This window comes from Pelophylax lessonae (assembly GCF_965119305.1).
Source record: "Pelophylax lessonae genome assembly, chromosome: 2".
In the NCBI taxonomy this organism is placed as follows: Eukaryota; Metazoa; Chordata; class Amphibia; order Anura; family Ranidae; genus Pelophylax; species Pelophylax lessonae.
In genome coordinates, this window is record NC_138769.1 from 499,570,730 (window position 1) to 499,586,525 (window position 15,796).

Sequence of the window (15,796 nt, forward strand, 5' to 3'; positions counted from 1 at the left end):
GTGTAACTTTGAGGGCAGTTGTTGGAAAAGTTGCATATCCCTGTTTTTAACATTATTTGAAAATCAGGAATACAAAGTACTTTATTATGTCAACAAATAGATCTTCATGGAAGAATTTAGAAAAGTGTATTCATTAAAGTATACCTTTCACTAGAAAATGCAGTATAAATTGCCCTAGTGGGAGATAGAAGGCACAGATACTAGTATGTACTATTTATTCTTCAAAATTCTACTCCCTCTAATCCCAGGAGGCCCTCAAAATGGGGGTATGCAATATGCAAGTCTTCACTTTTCATTAGTGTTCAGGCATGCCCTACCTGCATCCTATAATGCAAAGGGGTACCTAAAGGAAGGCAACATTGCACTGTAAGATGCAGAAAGAGGCAAAAATGCCTAAGCTATCTTGCATACTCTTGAGTTTGTAGGCTACCTGGCTGCAAAGAAACCGACTCTTACATACTGGCATCTGTTATGCATTGGTACCTCCTGTCACCCTTATAAGGCGTTCTCTACTGTATTTCCCAGTGACAGGTTTACTTTAAGCAATTGCATATGAGAAATAAGTCTCAGAATGCAAAATATAAAATGGTTTTAGGAAGCTACAAACAATTTTTTTTTTTACATCATAAAGATTTCAATACATAAATACTAGAGAAATGCTCTCATGGATCCTCCATGAACAGAGGAGAAGGAATCCTGATTAGGAACTTTGCACTCAGTGCCATTTCAGATGGATTTGTGTGTTTGTATGTGTGTGTGTGTGTGTGTGTGTGTGTATATATATGTGTGGCATATGTGTAGTGTCACAGCTTACCCTGTTTTTCAAATATTACATGACGAAAAAAAAAAAAATGATCATTACATAAAATGAAACAATCATGGAATTTAATTAGCAATTAAAACAACGAATGTAATGTCCTCTAAACAATGAAAATATCCCTAATTATTTAATGTCTCAACTTCAAATTGGGCGTTAAGGATTAAGGAATACAGCAGGGTATGAATAGCCAATTCATACTGTATTCATTTACAATGATATTCTTTAAAACTTGAATTTGTGCCATTTCAATCCATTGGCAGAAACCAAATAAAAGGATTATAAATCCTTAGTCTCAGGAATGCATGCTGAATGGCTATGGCAGCTCATATGTTAATCTTTTATGTTGATTACATGCATCAGCACACTGCTTGCTTTGAAAAAAAAAGAATACATAAATGTAGAAAATAAAACAAGCTTTAAAATCTCCATATGTCAAACCTACTAGGTGACAGGACACACGCCAGTCTGTACAGTGCATTTGAATTTGGCTACAACAGTAGTCGAGAAAATGACATTTGGTTCACTAATGAAATGAAATTATTTTTTTTTTTCCCTTCCTAAAACTGGGTATCCCTGTATATCCCTCACTATTCAGTTCTATGAAGTGCCCAATTATAAATATAGCTTAGCGTTCTGCAGGTACCTCTCATAGAACCACCATATGACCATACTAATCCACAGACATGCCATGAAACACTCAGAATTTTGGTCACTTTTTAACACGTTAAATTGTCATAGCCAATTTTCCATATACCAGCTCAGGATCTCAGCATCTTTTGTGTAGTGCAACACATTTGAGCAAATCAAAGACAAGAATAGTGAAGAAGAAGAAGAAGAAAAAAAAAAAAAAAAAGAAGAAGAAGAAATGCTAATGTGCATATAAAAATAGGTGCTACATTAAAATATTTCATATTTCAACAATAAATTATTTTTGACTACCCAAGTTATAGATTCTATGTCTTTGCACTTCAGAATTTTGTTCACACCATTTATGGTGATGCATAAAGATCGTAAATAGCTTACATATTTAGCTTGAACTTGAAAAGTCTGGAGAGCATACAAATACATCCTGTAAAAATGGACCTTTATATTAAACATAGGGGGAGGGGGTTGCTAAAACACCAGAAAAGTCATTTAGACCCACCCTTGTCTTGAAGGGTTATAGCATGGTATACTCTTCATAGATACCTCCTAGCACCAGGAGTGATTCCAACTCTTTCTCATTCTCAGGCTGAAGAAATAGGAGGAACGCTTTCGAACAGTAAGTGTTGTGCCCAGTTTGTACAATTGATGGTTGTCCTAGAAAATAAAAAAGAAGGAGAAGAGGAGAAAATTGCACACCCTTTCAGTAGAATTTGCTGCAGCTGAAAATCTTGTGCCAAGGCACTTCATCCGTAGGTTGAAGCAACAAAATCATCGAGTAGTCCTTTGTTTTTAGAGATAATAATGTAGATGTAAGAGTCTAGAACTGGCTAAATGTTGTCTGTTTTTCCAGCACTTCGAGGTAGTCCGGCTCAACATTAAGTTTAGCTTTTAATTCCAAATACTCGTTCCTATTAGGTTCCACATAGACAGTACTGGGAGTGCTGTAGAGCACAGCTTCTCTTAACCTGTCTGGATGCAAAAACTGACGTTTTGCTTCATATTTTGGGGTGTAAGAGAACGGTGGGGGGTTGCTATACTTGTATTCAATGTTAGTCCCGGGGGTAGGTCCTTTGTCAGGTTCAAGAATCCCTCTATAGACACGATCAGTATCCTGCACAGGAGAAAGCTCAACCCTAGGCTCGATGGTGCTGACACTGTAACTTGGGTTCCTGATGTTGCTTTCTCTTTCTTCTTCTAAGTGGTTCCTGTAGGTGACTTTCAGTTCATGGAGATCTTTGTAATCCTCCACAGAATTGCCCTCCCTAGATCTATAGATGGGGTTTTTACACATGTGACCCAGAGGGTGAGGGATATACTCATAGACATGGCCAGCAGGGGTCTTGACTTTGGGTAGAGGTCTATTGCTGTACACACTGTACTGCATATTGAACGAGCTGACGTCTGAGTTATTGGTGCTTGCTGGCTCGTTCTGATTTCTTTTCCTTCTCTTCATGACAAGGACAAAGAGCCCGGCAGCCACAAAGACAGACATAATAAAAACCAAGAGCAGGCTCAGGATCAGCACAGACAAGGGCACCGAGCTTGGCACTTTGTTGTCCACTTTAATAGGATAAATGAAGGTGGTGGTGCTCTCTGGAGGATGCTCCTCAGAAGGTGTAGAAGTGGCAACAACGATATCAGAGTAATCAGGGCAAAGCTGATCGGCTTTAATCGCTCGCATTTCCTTCATTGAGAACTTCCTAGGGGTCTTACAGATGACATCATCCACCAGGACCCCCACACTGAGCTGATCCAACCACAGCTTCATGCCCACCACATCGCAGGTACAATCCCAAGGGTTCTCATGGAGATCGATCTGCACTAGGGACTTGAGCTGGTCTAGAACCCCGCTCACCATCAGATGGGAGAAATGATTAGATCGGAGGTTTAGCCTGGACAGATTTAAGCCAGAGAAGATGTTGCTAGGCAAATATTTCAGGAGGTTGTTATTGAGGAATAAAAGGTGCAGATTGGGAACAGCGTCAAAAGTCCCAGGTTCTATGACCTTAATAGCATTATACTGGAGGAACAGATACTGGAGGCTCTGAAGACCATACAACAAGTCCGGGCTCAGTTTCTCTAAAGAATTGCCATTTAGGTAGAGCCTCCTTAAATTGGTCAGATCCCCAAAGGCTCGGTCCTGAATGACTGAGATCCGGTTATTCCCAAGGTGTAGGAGGTCCAAGCCTGTGGAGTCGAGAAAGTCGGACCTGCGGACCAGAGTGATGGAGTTGCCTGTCAGGTACATCTTCTTAGGGTTGTAAGGTTTAGGGTGTAGATCGGAGATGCTCTGGATCTTTCTTTCCTGACAGTTGACGTTTAGTCCCAGGTTGGAGATCTGCAGGTTGCAGGTGCAGTTTGTAGGACACTCCAAAGGCACAGGAGATTTGGTCTGATAAGCGATGTAACCATTCTCTTTGGGTGGGTGGTGGGAAGTTGCCCTCACTCTGGGTCGTGCAGGCTGCCGTGTGCTTTTGGGTTTGCTGGGGTTTTTGTAAACAGAAGAAGAGATGGTAGCCCCCGAATTGACAGAGGCCGGGGTGGTATGGAAGTACTCATTGGTACTCCTAGGGATAGGTGGCCTCATCTCATAGGTAGGGATGAGTTTCCTAGGGCATAGCTCCTGCTTGGATATCTCATCCAGATCTCTGCCATACAGTCTAAAAGGAGTTTCACAAACCACGTCACCAACTAGGGCAGAGTAGGAAATACTATAGAGCCAATCCTTCAGGGCAATTAACTCACAAGAGCAGTTCCATGGGTTCTCCTCTAGTTGTAGCTCCACCACTTTATCCATGTGTTCCAATAAGCCCACAAAGGGAAGCACCTTTAGCCTGTTGCCTCTTAGGTCTAAATGGGTCAATGGGACAAATCTAAAGAGGTTGTTGGGCAAGCTGGACAGGAGGTTGTCATTGAGAATTAAGACCTGAAGTGTGTGAAGCCTGCTGAAGGTGTTGGCTTCGATGGAGAGGATATAATTATAATCGACCTGGAGATACTCCAGGCTCTCTAGCCCCAGGAAGGTGTCATTCTTCAGCAGCTCCAGCTTGTTGTTATTAAGATGCAACCTCTTTAATGCCTGCAGCCCGTTAAAGGAACCCGAATCGATCTCCTGGATGTTGCTATTCCCCAGGTGTAATATAGAAGCCCCACTGTAATTGACAAACTCGTTCAGGTACAAGCGATTCAACAGATTCCCAAACAGAAAGAGATGGTAGATGGCAAAACGTGGAGGAGTGATCTCCGAAAGGCTAATCATCCCCCTGTTTTCACAATTCACCGACAAGATGCCATCTCGCTCCTCACAAGGGCAATTGTCACACACCTCTCCATACGACTCGATCGTTTCTGCCCAAGAGAGAACCAAGGATGTCAAAGCAAATGCAATCGTCTGGAGGATCCACATCTGCATTTTCTTGTTCAAGTCCTGGTCGAACGTGACTGCAGAGCAGCAATGGTACATCTTAGCTCCTGCATAGGAAAACACACGACACGTATAAGTGCATCAGCAGCCACCCCAGGCATGTACATAGCATGTTATATTGGAGGCTAATCCCCACTAACATATGTCCCCCCCACCCCCCCAACAAGCCTTTACATGACATACGTCAAGCACAACGCCATGATCAGGCACATTTACAGTGCTAAAGGCTCCTAATGATGTAGAAATATGCAGAAAATGGCTGTCACTTGTCTGATCTTTCTTCACTTTACCTAGATCGTCCTTTTATTTTATTATTTCAGCACCTCTTGTCGGAACAGCGCACTCCCTCCCTGATCTCCATATGAACAGAGCCTGGAACTTCCATAGTACATCGAGGCTCTTCTACCGCAATGCGTTGCATCATACATTCCTATGATCGGGCTTTTCAGACAATTTTTCAGGACAAATAAAAACACCGTCATTGATAGAAGGCATAAGGAAGAATCAAGGGCGTCATGCACTGTCTCCCAAGCAAAATGGCACTTTGTCTAAGGGGGGGGGGGGGATGGGATGGGGGGAAGATCATGACTATTGTCTCCCCCTCTTCCATTGGAAATAATGGGCGATCAAACTGCACTACAGCCTAATAATAATGTAGTGAAGGGGTTAATGATTGCATTCTCTGCCAAGGCTTATCGGAAATGCAGATAATGCACATACGTGGAGGCTCTGGGGAGCGGGTTTAGTCAAATAGCATTTACTTTGGACAGGCTTGGAAAACTAGCTTAGCGACGAGGATGGCATAGATCATCTCTATTTTCGCCATTGTCAATAGCCTCAGCATTAAAGCGGCTCATTATAGGCGAGGATGGTTGCTAATGGTACTCCTCCGGGAAGAGGGGAGGGGGGGGTAAAAAAAAAAGAAAAAAAAAGGCCAAGAGACTGTCACATAATAAAAATAGCCTCCAACGTACGCATAATCTACGTGTGATTGCCATTTGGTGGCAGAAGCTCTAATAAGGGAGGCAGCATGGCTGGGCTGCTATCATGTTGCTGGCAGGGAGCTGTAGCTATGCATGTAATGTAGGCTTCCTGCAATAAACACTGATGTGATTGCAATCACCCTACAGCAACTTGGATCCCAACACCCACATCCGACACAGCATCATTAACCACAAAGGCCATGCCAATGTAAACATCTGTAACAGACAAGGCAACACACATAGGTATCTGTCACAGGGATGCCAATGACCAGAGCCCATAGATCTATAGCAGGCATGATCATGGTCAGAGCCCATGGATCTATAGCAGGCATGATAATGGTCAGAGCCCATGGATCTATAGCAGGCATGATAATGGTCAGAGCCCATGGATCTATAGAAGGCATGCTAATGGTCAGATCCCATGGGTCTGTAGCAGACAAAATATTGTCCAGAGCCCCATGGAGCTCTAGCAGGCATGATAATAGTCAGGGCCCATGGATCTATAGCAGGCATGATCATGGTCAGAACCCATGGATCTATAGCAGGCATTATCATGGTCAGAGCCCATGGATCTACAACAGGTATGATAATGGTCAGAGCCCATGGATCTACAGCAGGCATGATAATGGTCAGAGCCCATGGATCTACAGCAGGCATGATAATGGTCAGAGCCCATGGATCTACAGCAGGCATGATAATGGTCAGAGCCCATGGATCTACAGCAGGCATGATAATGGTCAGAGCCCATGGATCTATAGCAGGCATGATAATGGTCAGAGCCCATGGATCTATAGCAGGCATGATCAGAGCCCATGGATCTATAGCAGGCATGATCAGAGCTCATGGATCTATAGCAGGCACGATCAGAGCTCATGGATCTATAGCAGGCATGATCAGAGCCCATGGATCTATAGCAGGCATGATCAGAGCCCATGGATCTATAGCAGGCATGATCAGAGCTCATGGATCTATAGCAGGCATGATCAGAGCCCATGGATCTATAGCAGGCACGATCAGAGCTCATGGATCTATAGCAGGCATGATCAGAGCTCATGGATCTATAGCAGGCATGATCAGAGCTCATGGATCTATAGCAGGCATGATCAGAGCTCATGGATCTATAGCAGGCATGATCAGAGCTCATGGATCTATAGCAGGCATGATCAGAGCCCATGGATCTATAGCAGGCATGGTCAGAGCTCGTGGATCTATAGCAGGCATGGTCAGAGCCCATGGATCTATAGCAGGCATGATCAGAGCTCATGGATCTATAGCAGGCATGGTCATAGTCAGAGCCCATGGATCTCTAGCAGGCATGATCATAGTCAGAGCCCATGGATCTATAGCAGGCATGATAATGGTCAAAGCTCATGGATCTATAGCAGGCATGATAATGGTCAAAGCTCATGGATCTATAGCAGGCATGATAATGGCCAGATCCTATGGATCTATAGCAGGCATGACAATGAACATCAATAGCAGGCATGACAATGAACATCAATAGCAGGCATGGGAATGGCCAGAGACCATGCATCTATGGAAGCTAATATAATGTCCAGAACCCTTGGTTCTACAGCAGGCATTATAACATTCAGAGCCTATAGTCTTATACCAGACATGATCATGGCCAAAGCCAAGGGATCTATCGCAGGCATGCCAAGGGTCAGAGCCCTTGGTTCTATAGTAGGCATTAAATTGGCCAAAGACCATGCATCCATATCAGGCATGACAATAGCCAAAGCCCATGCATCTATAGCAGGCATTATAATGGCCAGAGCCCGTGCATCTCTGGAAGGCATACCAATGGAAAGAGCCCATGCATCTATAAATAGCAGGTATGCCAATGATCAGAGCTCATGTATGTATGGAAGGCATGCCAATGTATGTATGGAAGGCATGCCAATGTCTAGCACCCATAGATCTAGAATAGGCATTCCATTGGCCAGAGTCTATACATATGTGGGAGGCAATTCACAGAAAGCTCATACATCCATACAAGGAAAGGCACAAAGCACCAATACAGCTATACCAGGCAAGGCAGAGAGAGCTCATACATCTATACCATGGTCATGCATCTATACCAGGCAAGGCACAGACAGCTCATATAGTTATACCAGGCAAGGCACACAGAGCACATACATCTTTAACAGGCTCATGCATCTATACCAGGCAGGGCACAGGGAGTTTATACATCTATGCCAGGTGGAGCCATCTATACCAGGCCCATACATCAATACCAGGCTCACACATCTATATCAGTCTCATGCATCTGTACCATGCAGACTCATGTATCTATACCAGGCTCAGCAATCTATATCAGGCTCATACATCAATACCAAGCTCATACATCAATACCAAGCTCATGCATCTATACCAGGCTCATGCATCTATGCCAGGCTCAGGCAACTATACCAGGCTAATGCATCTATACCAGGCTCATGCATCTGTACCAGGCTCAGCTATCAATACCAGGGTCAGCTACCAATACCAGGCACATACATTTATACCAGGCTCAGCTGTCAATACCAGGCTCATACATTTATACCAGGCTCAGCTGTCAACACCAGACTCATATCTATACCAGGCTCATACATTTATACTAGGCTCATACATTTATACCAGACTCAGCCATCTATACCAGGCTCATACATTTATACCAGGCTCAGCCATTTATACCAGGCTCAGCCATTTATACCAGGCTCATACATTTATACCAGGCTCATACATTTATACCAGGCTCTGCCATCTATACCAGGCTCATACATTTATACCAGGCTCATACATTTATACCAGGCTCAGCCATCTATACCAGGCTCATACATTTATACCAGGCTCATACATTTATACCAGGCTCATACATTTATACCAGGCTCAGCCATCTATACCAGGCTCATACATTTATACCAGGCTCAGCCATCTATACCAGGCTCTGCCATCTATACCAGGCTCATACATTTATACCAGGCTCATACATTTATACCAGGCTCTGCCATCTATACCAGGCTCATACATTTATACCAGGCTCATACATTTATACCAGGCTCAGCCATCTATACCAGGCTCATACATTTATACCAGGCTCATACATTTATACCAGGCTCATACATTTATACCAGGCTCAGCCATCTATACCAGGCTCATACATTTATACCAGGCTCAGCCATCTATACCAGGCTCTGCCATCTATACCAGGCTCATACATTTATACCAGGCTCATACATTTATACCAGGCTCAGCCATCTATACCAGGCTCATACATTTATACCAGGCTCAGCCATCTATACCAGGCTCTGCCATCTATACCAGGCTCATACATTTATACCAGGCTCATACATTTATACCAGGCTCTGCCATCTATACCAGGCTCATCCATTTATACCAGGCTCTGCCATCTATACCAGGCTCATACATTTATACCAGGCTCAGCCATCTATACCAGGTTCATACATTTATACCAGGCTCAGCCATCTATACCAGGCTCGGCCATCTATACCAGGCTCAGCCATCTATACCAGGCTCAGCCATCTATACCAGGCTCAGCCATCTATACCAGGCTCATCCATCTATACCAGGCTCATTCATTTATACCAGGTTCATCCATTTATACCAGGTTCATACATTTATACCAGGCTCATACATTTATACCAGGCTCATACATTTATACCAGGATCAGCCATCTATACCAGGCTCATACATTTATACCAGGCTCAGCCATCTATACCAGGTTCATACATTTATACCAGGCTCATCCATCTATACCAGGCTCATACATTTATACCAGGCTCTGCCATCTATACCAGGCTCATACATTTATAGCAGGCTCATATATTTATACCAGGATCAGCCATCTATACCAGGCTCATGCATTTATACCAGGCTCAGCCATCTATACCAGGCTCATACATTTATAGCAGGCTCAGCTGTCAATAACAGACTGATATATCTATATCAGGCAGGGCACAGAGAGCCCATAGATGTGTAGCAGGCAAGGCAGAGAGAGGCCAGCCAATGTCAAGCTAAGTCGTATGATCATACCTTTCCGCTTGCTGTCCACATCTATTCATCCTTGCCGGTGGTATGATGGAAGAAAATCATGGCTGTGTATGTCCAGTGATCATTCATTGGCAGTCCCAGTCGGGTTGCAACTTTAATTGAATTACAATTGCTTAGCAGAAAAGCGAGACCGGGGGAACAGAAGGCTTCCGCTTAAAATCGACTTAACCCTCCCGTTGCCAGGATGTTGAAGGAGAAGAGGATGCTTATTTGGAGCACGGATGCTGCGCTCCCCACCCCCAGCGAGCTGGAGCCCTAGTTTTCTGCATCCAGCACCATTACAGCAGCTCGTCTAATTCATAGCAATGGAAGATGGAGCGCACACTGAATACAGGAACATCTTCTCTCCCACGGTTCCCTATTCACTCACACTTATATCTCCAGGGCCCAAGCATCGCGGCGGCGGCAGAGAAATGCATGTAGTGTGTACGGGGTGCCAGGAGAACAGGCGGCTCTTCCACAGCTGGGATGCCAAATGCAGACTGACAGGCAGCAGCAGGAACAGCAGAGGCAGAGGCAGAGGCAGCAATGCTCACACACACACCGAGACCCAACCCGCACTGCACAGCCTCCAGCAGCACGCAGCACGCAGCTTTACGCGTCCCATTGTCAGCTGAAATGGGATTGCGGGGAGGTATAGAGACACAACAGATAGGGAGATATAGAGAGAGAGGGAGAGGAGAGCGGGAGAAAGGAAAGGGGGATGGGGGGACAGGAGGAGGAGCCTCATACTAGGTAGGGGGATGGATGGAGGGAAGGAAGGAAGGATGGGGGGCAACACTCAGCATACTCCCAGCACTCCCTGCACTCCCCACACTCAGCCTTTCTACTTATCAACTTGACAACCTGCTACATTCTCTCATACATTACATATCAATCCAACACATATATATACATCAACCTACCCACTTCCACACACACATACATATATACATACATACATACATATATATCAACCTACCCACTTCCACACACACATACATATACATCAACCTACCCACTTCCACACACACATACATATATACATACATACATACATATATATCAACCTACCCACTTCCACACACACATATATATACATCAACCTACCCATTTCCACACACACATACATGTACATCAACCTACCCACTTCCACACACACACATACATATACATCAACCTACCCACTTCCACACACACATACATATACATCAACCTACCCACATACACACACACACACACATATATATCTACCTACCCACTTCCACACACACATACATGTACATTAACCTACCAACTTCCACACACACACACATACATATACATCAACCTACCCACTTCCACACACACACCAGGGGCGTAACTACAGGGGTTGCAGGGGTTGCAATCGCTACCGGGCCCCATGCTCCAGGGGGCCCGGTAGCAAACCAGTGGGTGAACCTCTAGGATCTCAAAGGTCACACTTGCGACCAGGCCCTGGCATTTCACCACTGTGGGGAGGCCCCAAGATTGCAGGAAGGGGGCCCACTGCATAACTTGTGAAAGGATCCTGATGCGGGACCATAATAAAAGGCCATGCAATGAGATTAAAGAGCCCCAGGATTAGTTGGAAAACCCCCGGGCTTGAAGGGAAGGGCCCCGGCCAGGGGTCTGGGGGGCCCCTCATGGTTTCTTGCATCGGGGCCCTGAAGGTTCTAGTTACGCCTCTGACACACACATACATATATATCAACCTACCCACTTCCACACACACACATACATATACATCAACCTACCCACTTCCACATACATATACATCAACCTACCCACTTCCACACACACACATACATACATATACATATACATCAACCTACCCACTTCCACACACACATACATATACATCAACCTACCCACTTCCACACACACACATACATACATATACATATACATCAACCTACCCACTTCCACACACACATACATCTACATCAACCTACCCACTTCCACACACACACATACATATATATCAACCTACCCACTTCCACACACACACATACATATACATTAACCTACCCACTTCCACACACACACATACATATACATCAACCTACCCACTTCCACACACACATACATATATATCAACCTACCCACTTCCACACACACACATACATATACATCAACCTACCCACTTCCACATACATATACATCAACCTACCCACTTCCACACACACACATACATATACATTAACCTACCCACTTCCACACACACACATACATATACATTAACCTACACACTTCCACACACACACATACATATACATCAACCTACCCACTTCCACACACACATACATACATACATACATACATACATCAACCTACCCACTTCCACACACACATACATACATACATACATACATACATCAACCTACCCACTTCCACACACACATACATATACATCAACCTACCCACTTCCACACACACACATACATATACATCAACCTACCCACTTCCACACACACACACATACATATACAGCAACCTTTTTTTTGGGTATGCGATTCCTTAAGAAGTTTTTAGTTCAGTTTTAGCCATAATCCCTAAAATATCTTTGAAAGGGGAGGTTTGGTGCCTCAGGTCAAGGTTTGTGGGACTTTAAAGGGGCTAATACACAAGAAAGTATCTTAAATATAAATATAATATTTATTTCAAAATAACATAAAAGTAGTTATCATACATTTCTGGTTAGCAGAAAATATGTTACATGTGATGTATGGGCTAAGAACCCATAGGTGAGAGTGAAGAAGAGTAGTATGAAAAAAGTGACATGGTGGTAATGTGACATTAGTCTCTCTCTTGTGGTCCGAACGTCTTGAGTTGGCGTTGGATCTTTGTATGAGAGAGTATTTTAATTCCTACGCGTTTCGGCGGGGGGCCTTTGTCAAGGAAAAATGTCAACCATCTCTGCAAGATATATGAAATGGTAGTGAGGGTATTTAATTTTTTGACCATCCTGAGACATTTGTTTCATGGTAGGTCATATAATACATACTTAGATAATAAAATGCCTGGGCCTGCTTGTGGTCCTCCGGTCCTCATATGAATCAACAGGATATAGCTACTGGGATATATAAGGTGGAGGTATTAATATACGTTTGTGTGTTTATAGTACATGTGCCAGTTGTATTGGTTATGTACTTACTGAGTAAATATATTCTCTGGACCAGTTGAGGGAAGAAGGTATTAGATCAACCCGTATTTGGTCAGGTCTGTATATGGAAGGGAGTATTTTATTTAAATATTTAAGAACAATATTTACTTTTATATTTTCCTTATTATTTTAGTACTTACTTTGCGACATAAGGTTATATAAGCAGTATTGGTTCCAGCATTGTCCACTAGGTGGCGTGTTGTCCCAACTGGTCTTGTAGTACTATACAGTTCCAGTGGTCTCCACTGTGGGGTGCTGGTCCGACTGTTCCTGTTCTAGATACAGTGAACAGGAAAAGTCTTGTCAAAAATATATCCCAATATGAAGATACCATCAGTGCATCTTTTGCACTGTGGTATACTTACAGTTTTTTGTCCTTCAGTTTAGAAGAAAGAGAGGTAGAAGGTCCGAGTAGCGTGGTCCGAGCGTCCTCACCGTCCCTCAGCTCGAGGGAAGTGACGCCCTGTTTGAGATTCCCGGCCTTTTATATCGTTCGCGCATGCGCAGTGGGTGCATGTTTATGTAACTGAAGATCCTTTCCGGATGACGCGTCGCGGGTGCGCGCGCATCCTGTCTTCGTTGTGAACGGTACATTCGATGCGGCCGCCGACACAGGAGGCGGAGTTTGGGTCCCAGTTCAGGGTCCTATTGGCAGAAGATGACAAGAGATCTGCTTAACTCCTTGTTCCCCGGTCTTAATCACCGGGGTTACCTGTGCCGGATGAGGTTTATTTGGGGAAAAGACAAGCAGGCTTTTAAACTTCCAGGCGAGAGGATATGTATAGCAATTAGTAAATTAATTCATTTTAAATAACGTGCCATTTGGAAGCCGGTTTTAGGCTTTTTTAGAAAACATCCAAAGGGGAGCGTCATTTAGGTTATATATAATCTAAATATAGAATAGAGTTATTATTTTATTTTGAGCAGCAATTAGTATAAAGCTGTTCATGTGTGATATGGATGAGACATGAAGTTCTTGATTTTTGGTCAGGGAATGTTCGATCCCAGCAGGGTGTTTTAGATGTGGTATTGGAAAGTTCCGGAGGGGGATAGTATTTTTCAAGGTAGATTGTCCTCCATGTGTGGAGGGGGTTTTTTTTGGGAATAAATGTCTGACGTTGGGGTCTTTTGTTACTGTACCTCAATCGGTTTTCCCAGATACAAAGCCCTCCAAAAAGGGGCGGTAACTAACATTTTCATTCAAGCCCGGTGGGTGGGCTGCATTTAGTTTCTTTATCCAGCGAAGCTCCATCTGGAGGAGCACTTTGTTCCAGTCCCCCCCTCTGGGGGGGATATGTATCCTGTCCAGTATGGAAAATTGGACTTTGGGCATATGGTTTTTGTGGTGGTTGGCCACATGGCGGCCTAATGGTAAGTAGAAGTTGCTTATGGACATACTTTGTAAATGCTGGTTAACTCTTAGGCCGAACTCCTGTCGCGTTTTCCCTACGTAGAAGCTGCCACATTCGCACTCCATAAGGTAGACCACCCCTTTGGTCTTGCAATTGGCAAAATGTTTTGGGGTGAACTGGTCTCCGTTCGGTAGTGTCTTGTATGTGGATTTTTTAATAACTGAACATTGTGCGCATGATCCGCATGGAAAGGTGCCTTTAGTTTGGCAGGGATCTTTTTTGGTTTTAAACTCGCTGTGGACCAGTGTTTCTTGTAGTGAGGTTGTTTTCCGGTAGGTAACAAGTGGTTTTTCTGTTACCAGTTCTTTTATATTAGGGTCTTCAATCAGTATAGACCAATTTTTTTGTAGTATTTTTTTTAGTTGTTTATGTTCATTGGAAAATCGCAAAATCAACCTTGTTGGTTGTTGCGTTTTGGCCTTAGGGGCATGTTTCATGAAGAGGATGTCTTGTCTGTTTTTTTGTTGGACTTTGTTAAATGCCTTTCTGAGGCACGTTTTAGTATATCCTCGTTCCTGTAGTCTCAAGTTTAGGTCACATGCTTCTTTTTTGTAGTCCACTTCTTTTGTGCAGTTCCTTTTTAGTCTCAGGAACTGACTATAAGGGATTGATTTTTTTAGAGATTCCGGATGAAAGCTGGTGGCATGTAATATTGTGTTTCCTGCCGTTTCTTTTCTATAGAGCGTTGACATCACGTTCCCTTGGTCATCCTTATAGATGTACGTGTCTAAGAATGGAATTTTGGTTTTATGATATGACATGGTAAAAAACATGTTATGGTTGTTTTTGTTCATTTTTTCAAGGCATTTTTTCATGAGATCTTCGGGTCCATTCCAGATTACTAGAATGTCATCCAGGTATCTTTGCCACAAGAGGATGTTTTCTGTGTATTCTGAGTTTTCTTCTGCTGTCAGGAATTCGTTTTCCCAGTCACCGAGGTATATGTTGGCATAGGCAGGTGCACAACTTGTGCCCATGGCAACTCCGCAAACCTGGAGGTAATAGTTTCCACCGAAAGAGAATGTGTTGTGGTTCAATATAAACTTCAGCATGTTGAGGATAAACTGGTTAAACTTCATGTCGCGGTTGCTCTGTTGGTTAAGAGTTTTTTCTACGGTTTTTAAGCCATGTGAGTGAGGAATATTATTGTATAGGGCCTCTACATCTATGGTAACCAGTAATGCGTCTTTTGGAACTGTGAGGCCTTCCAGAATCTGTAGCAAGTGTACCGTATCCTTTGTGTACGATGTCAGTTGGGTCACATGCGGTCTCAAGTAGTTGTCTATGACTTGACTT

General features: G+C 43.7%; 1 protein-coding gene across 1 annotated transcript; it reads right to left on the reverse strand.

Annotated features, from left to right (window-relative positions):
• Positions 1-845: 845 nt before the first annotated feature.
• Positions 846-10,232, reverse strand: SLITRK5 (SLIT and NTRK like family member 5). Its single transcript, XM_082247049.1, has 2 exons — positions 9,908-10,232; positions 846-4,936 (listed from the first exon to the last, which is right to left on the reverse strand). Exon 2 carries the CDS (start codon positions 4,926-4,928, stop codon positions 2,283-2,285), a length of 2,646 nt encoding a protein of 881 aa, XP_082103175.1. The 5' UTR covers positions 4,929-4,936; positions 9,908-10,232; the 3' UTR covers positions 846-2,282.
• Between the last annotated feature and the right edge of the window lie 5,564 nt (positions 10,233-15,796).

Excerpts from the sequence above, each read along its gene's own strand:
- SLITRK5 (XM_082247049.1), bottom strand. The coding sequence starts at position 4,928 with ATGTACCATTGCTGCTCTGCAGTCACGTTCGACCAGGACTTGAACAAG.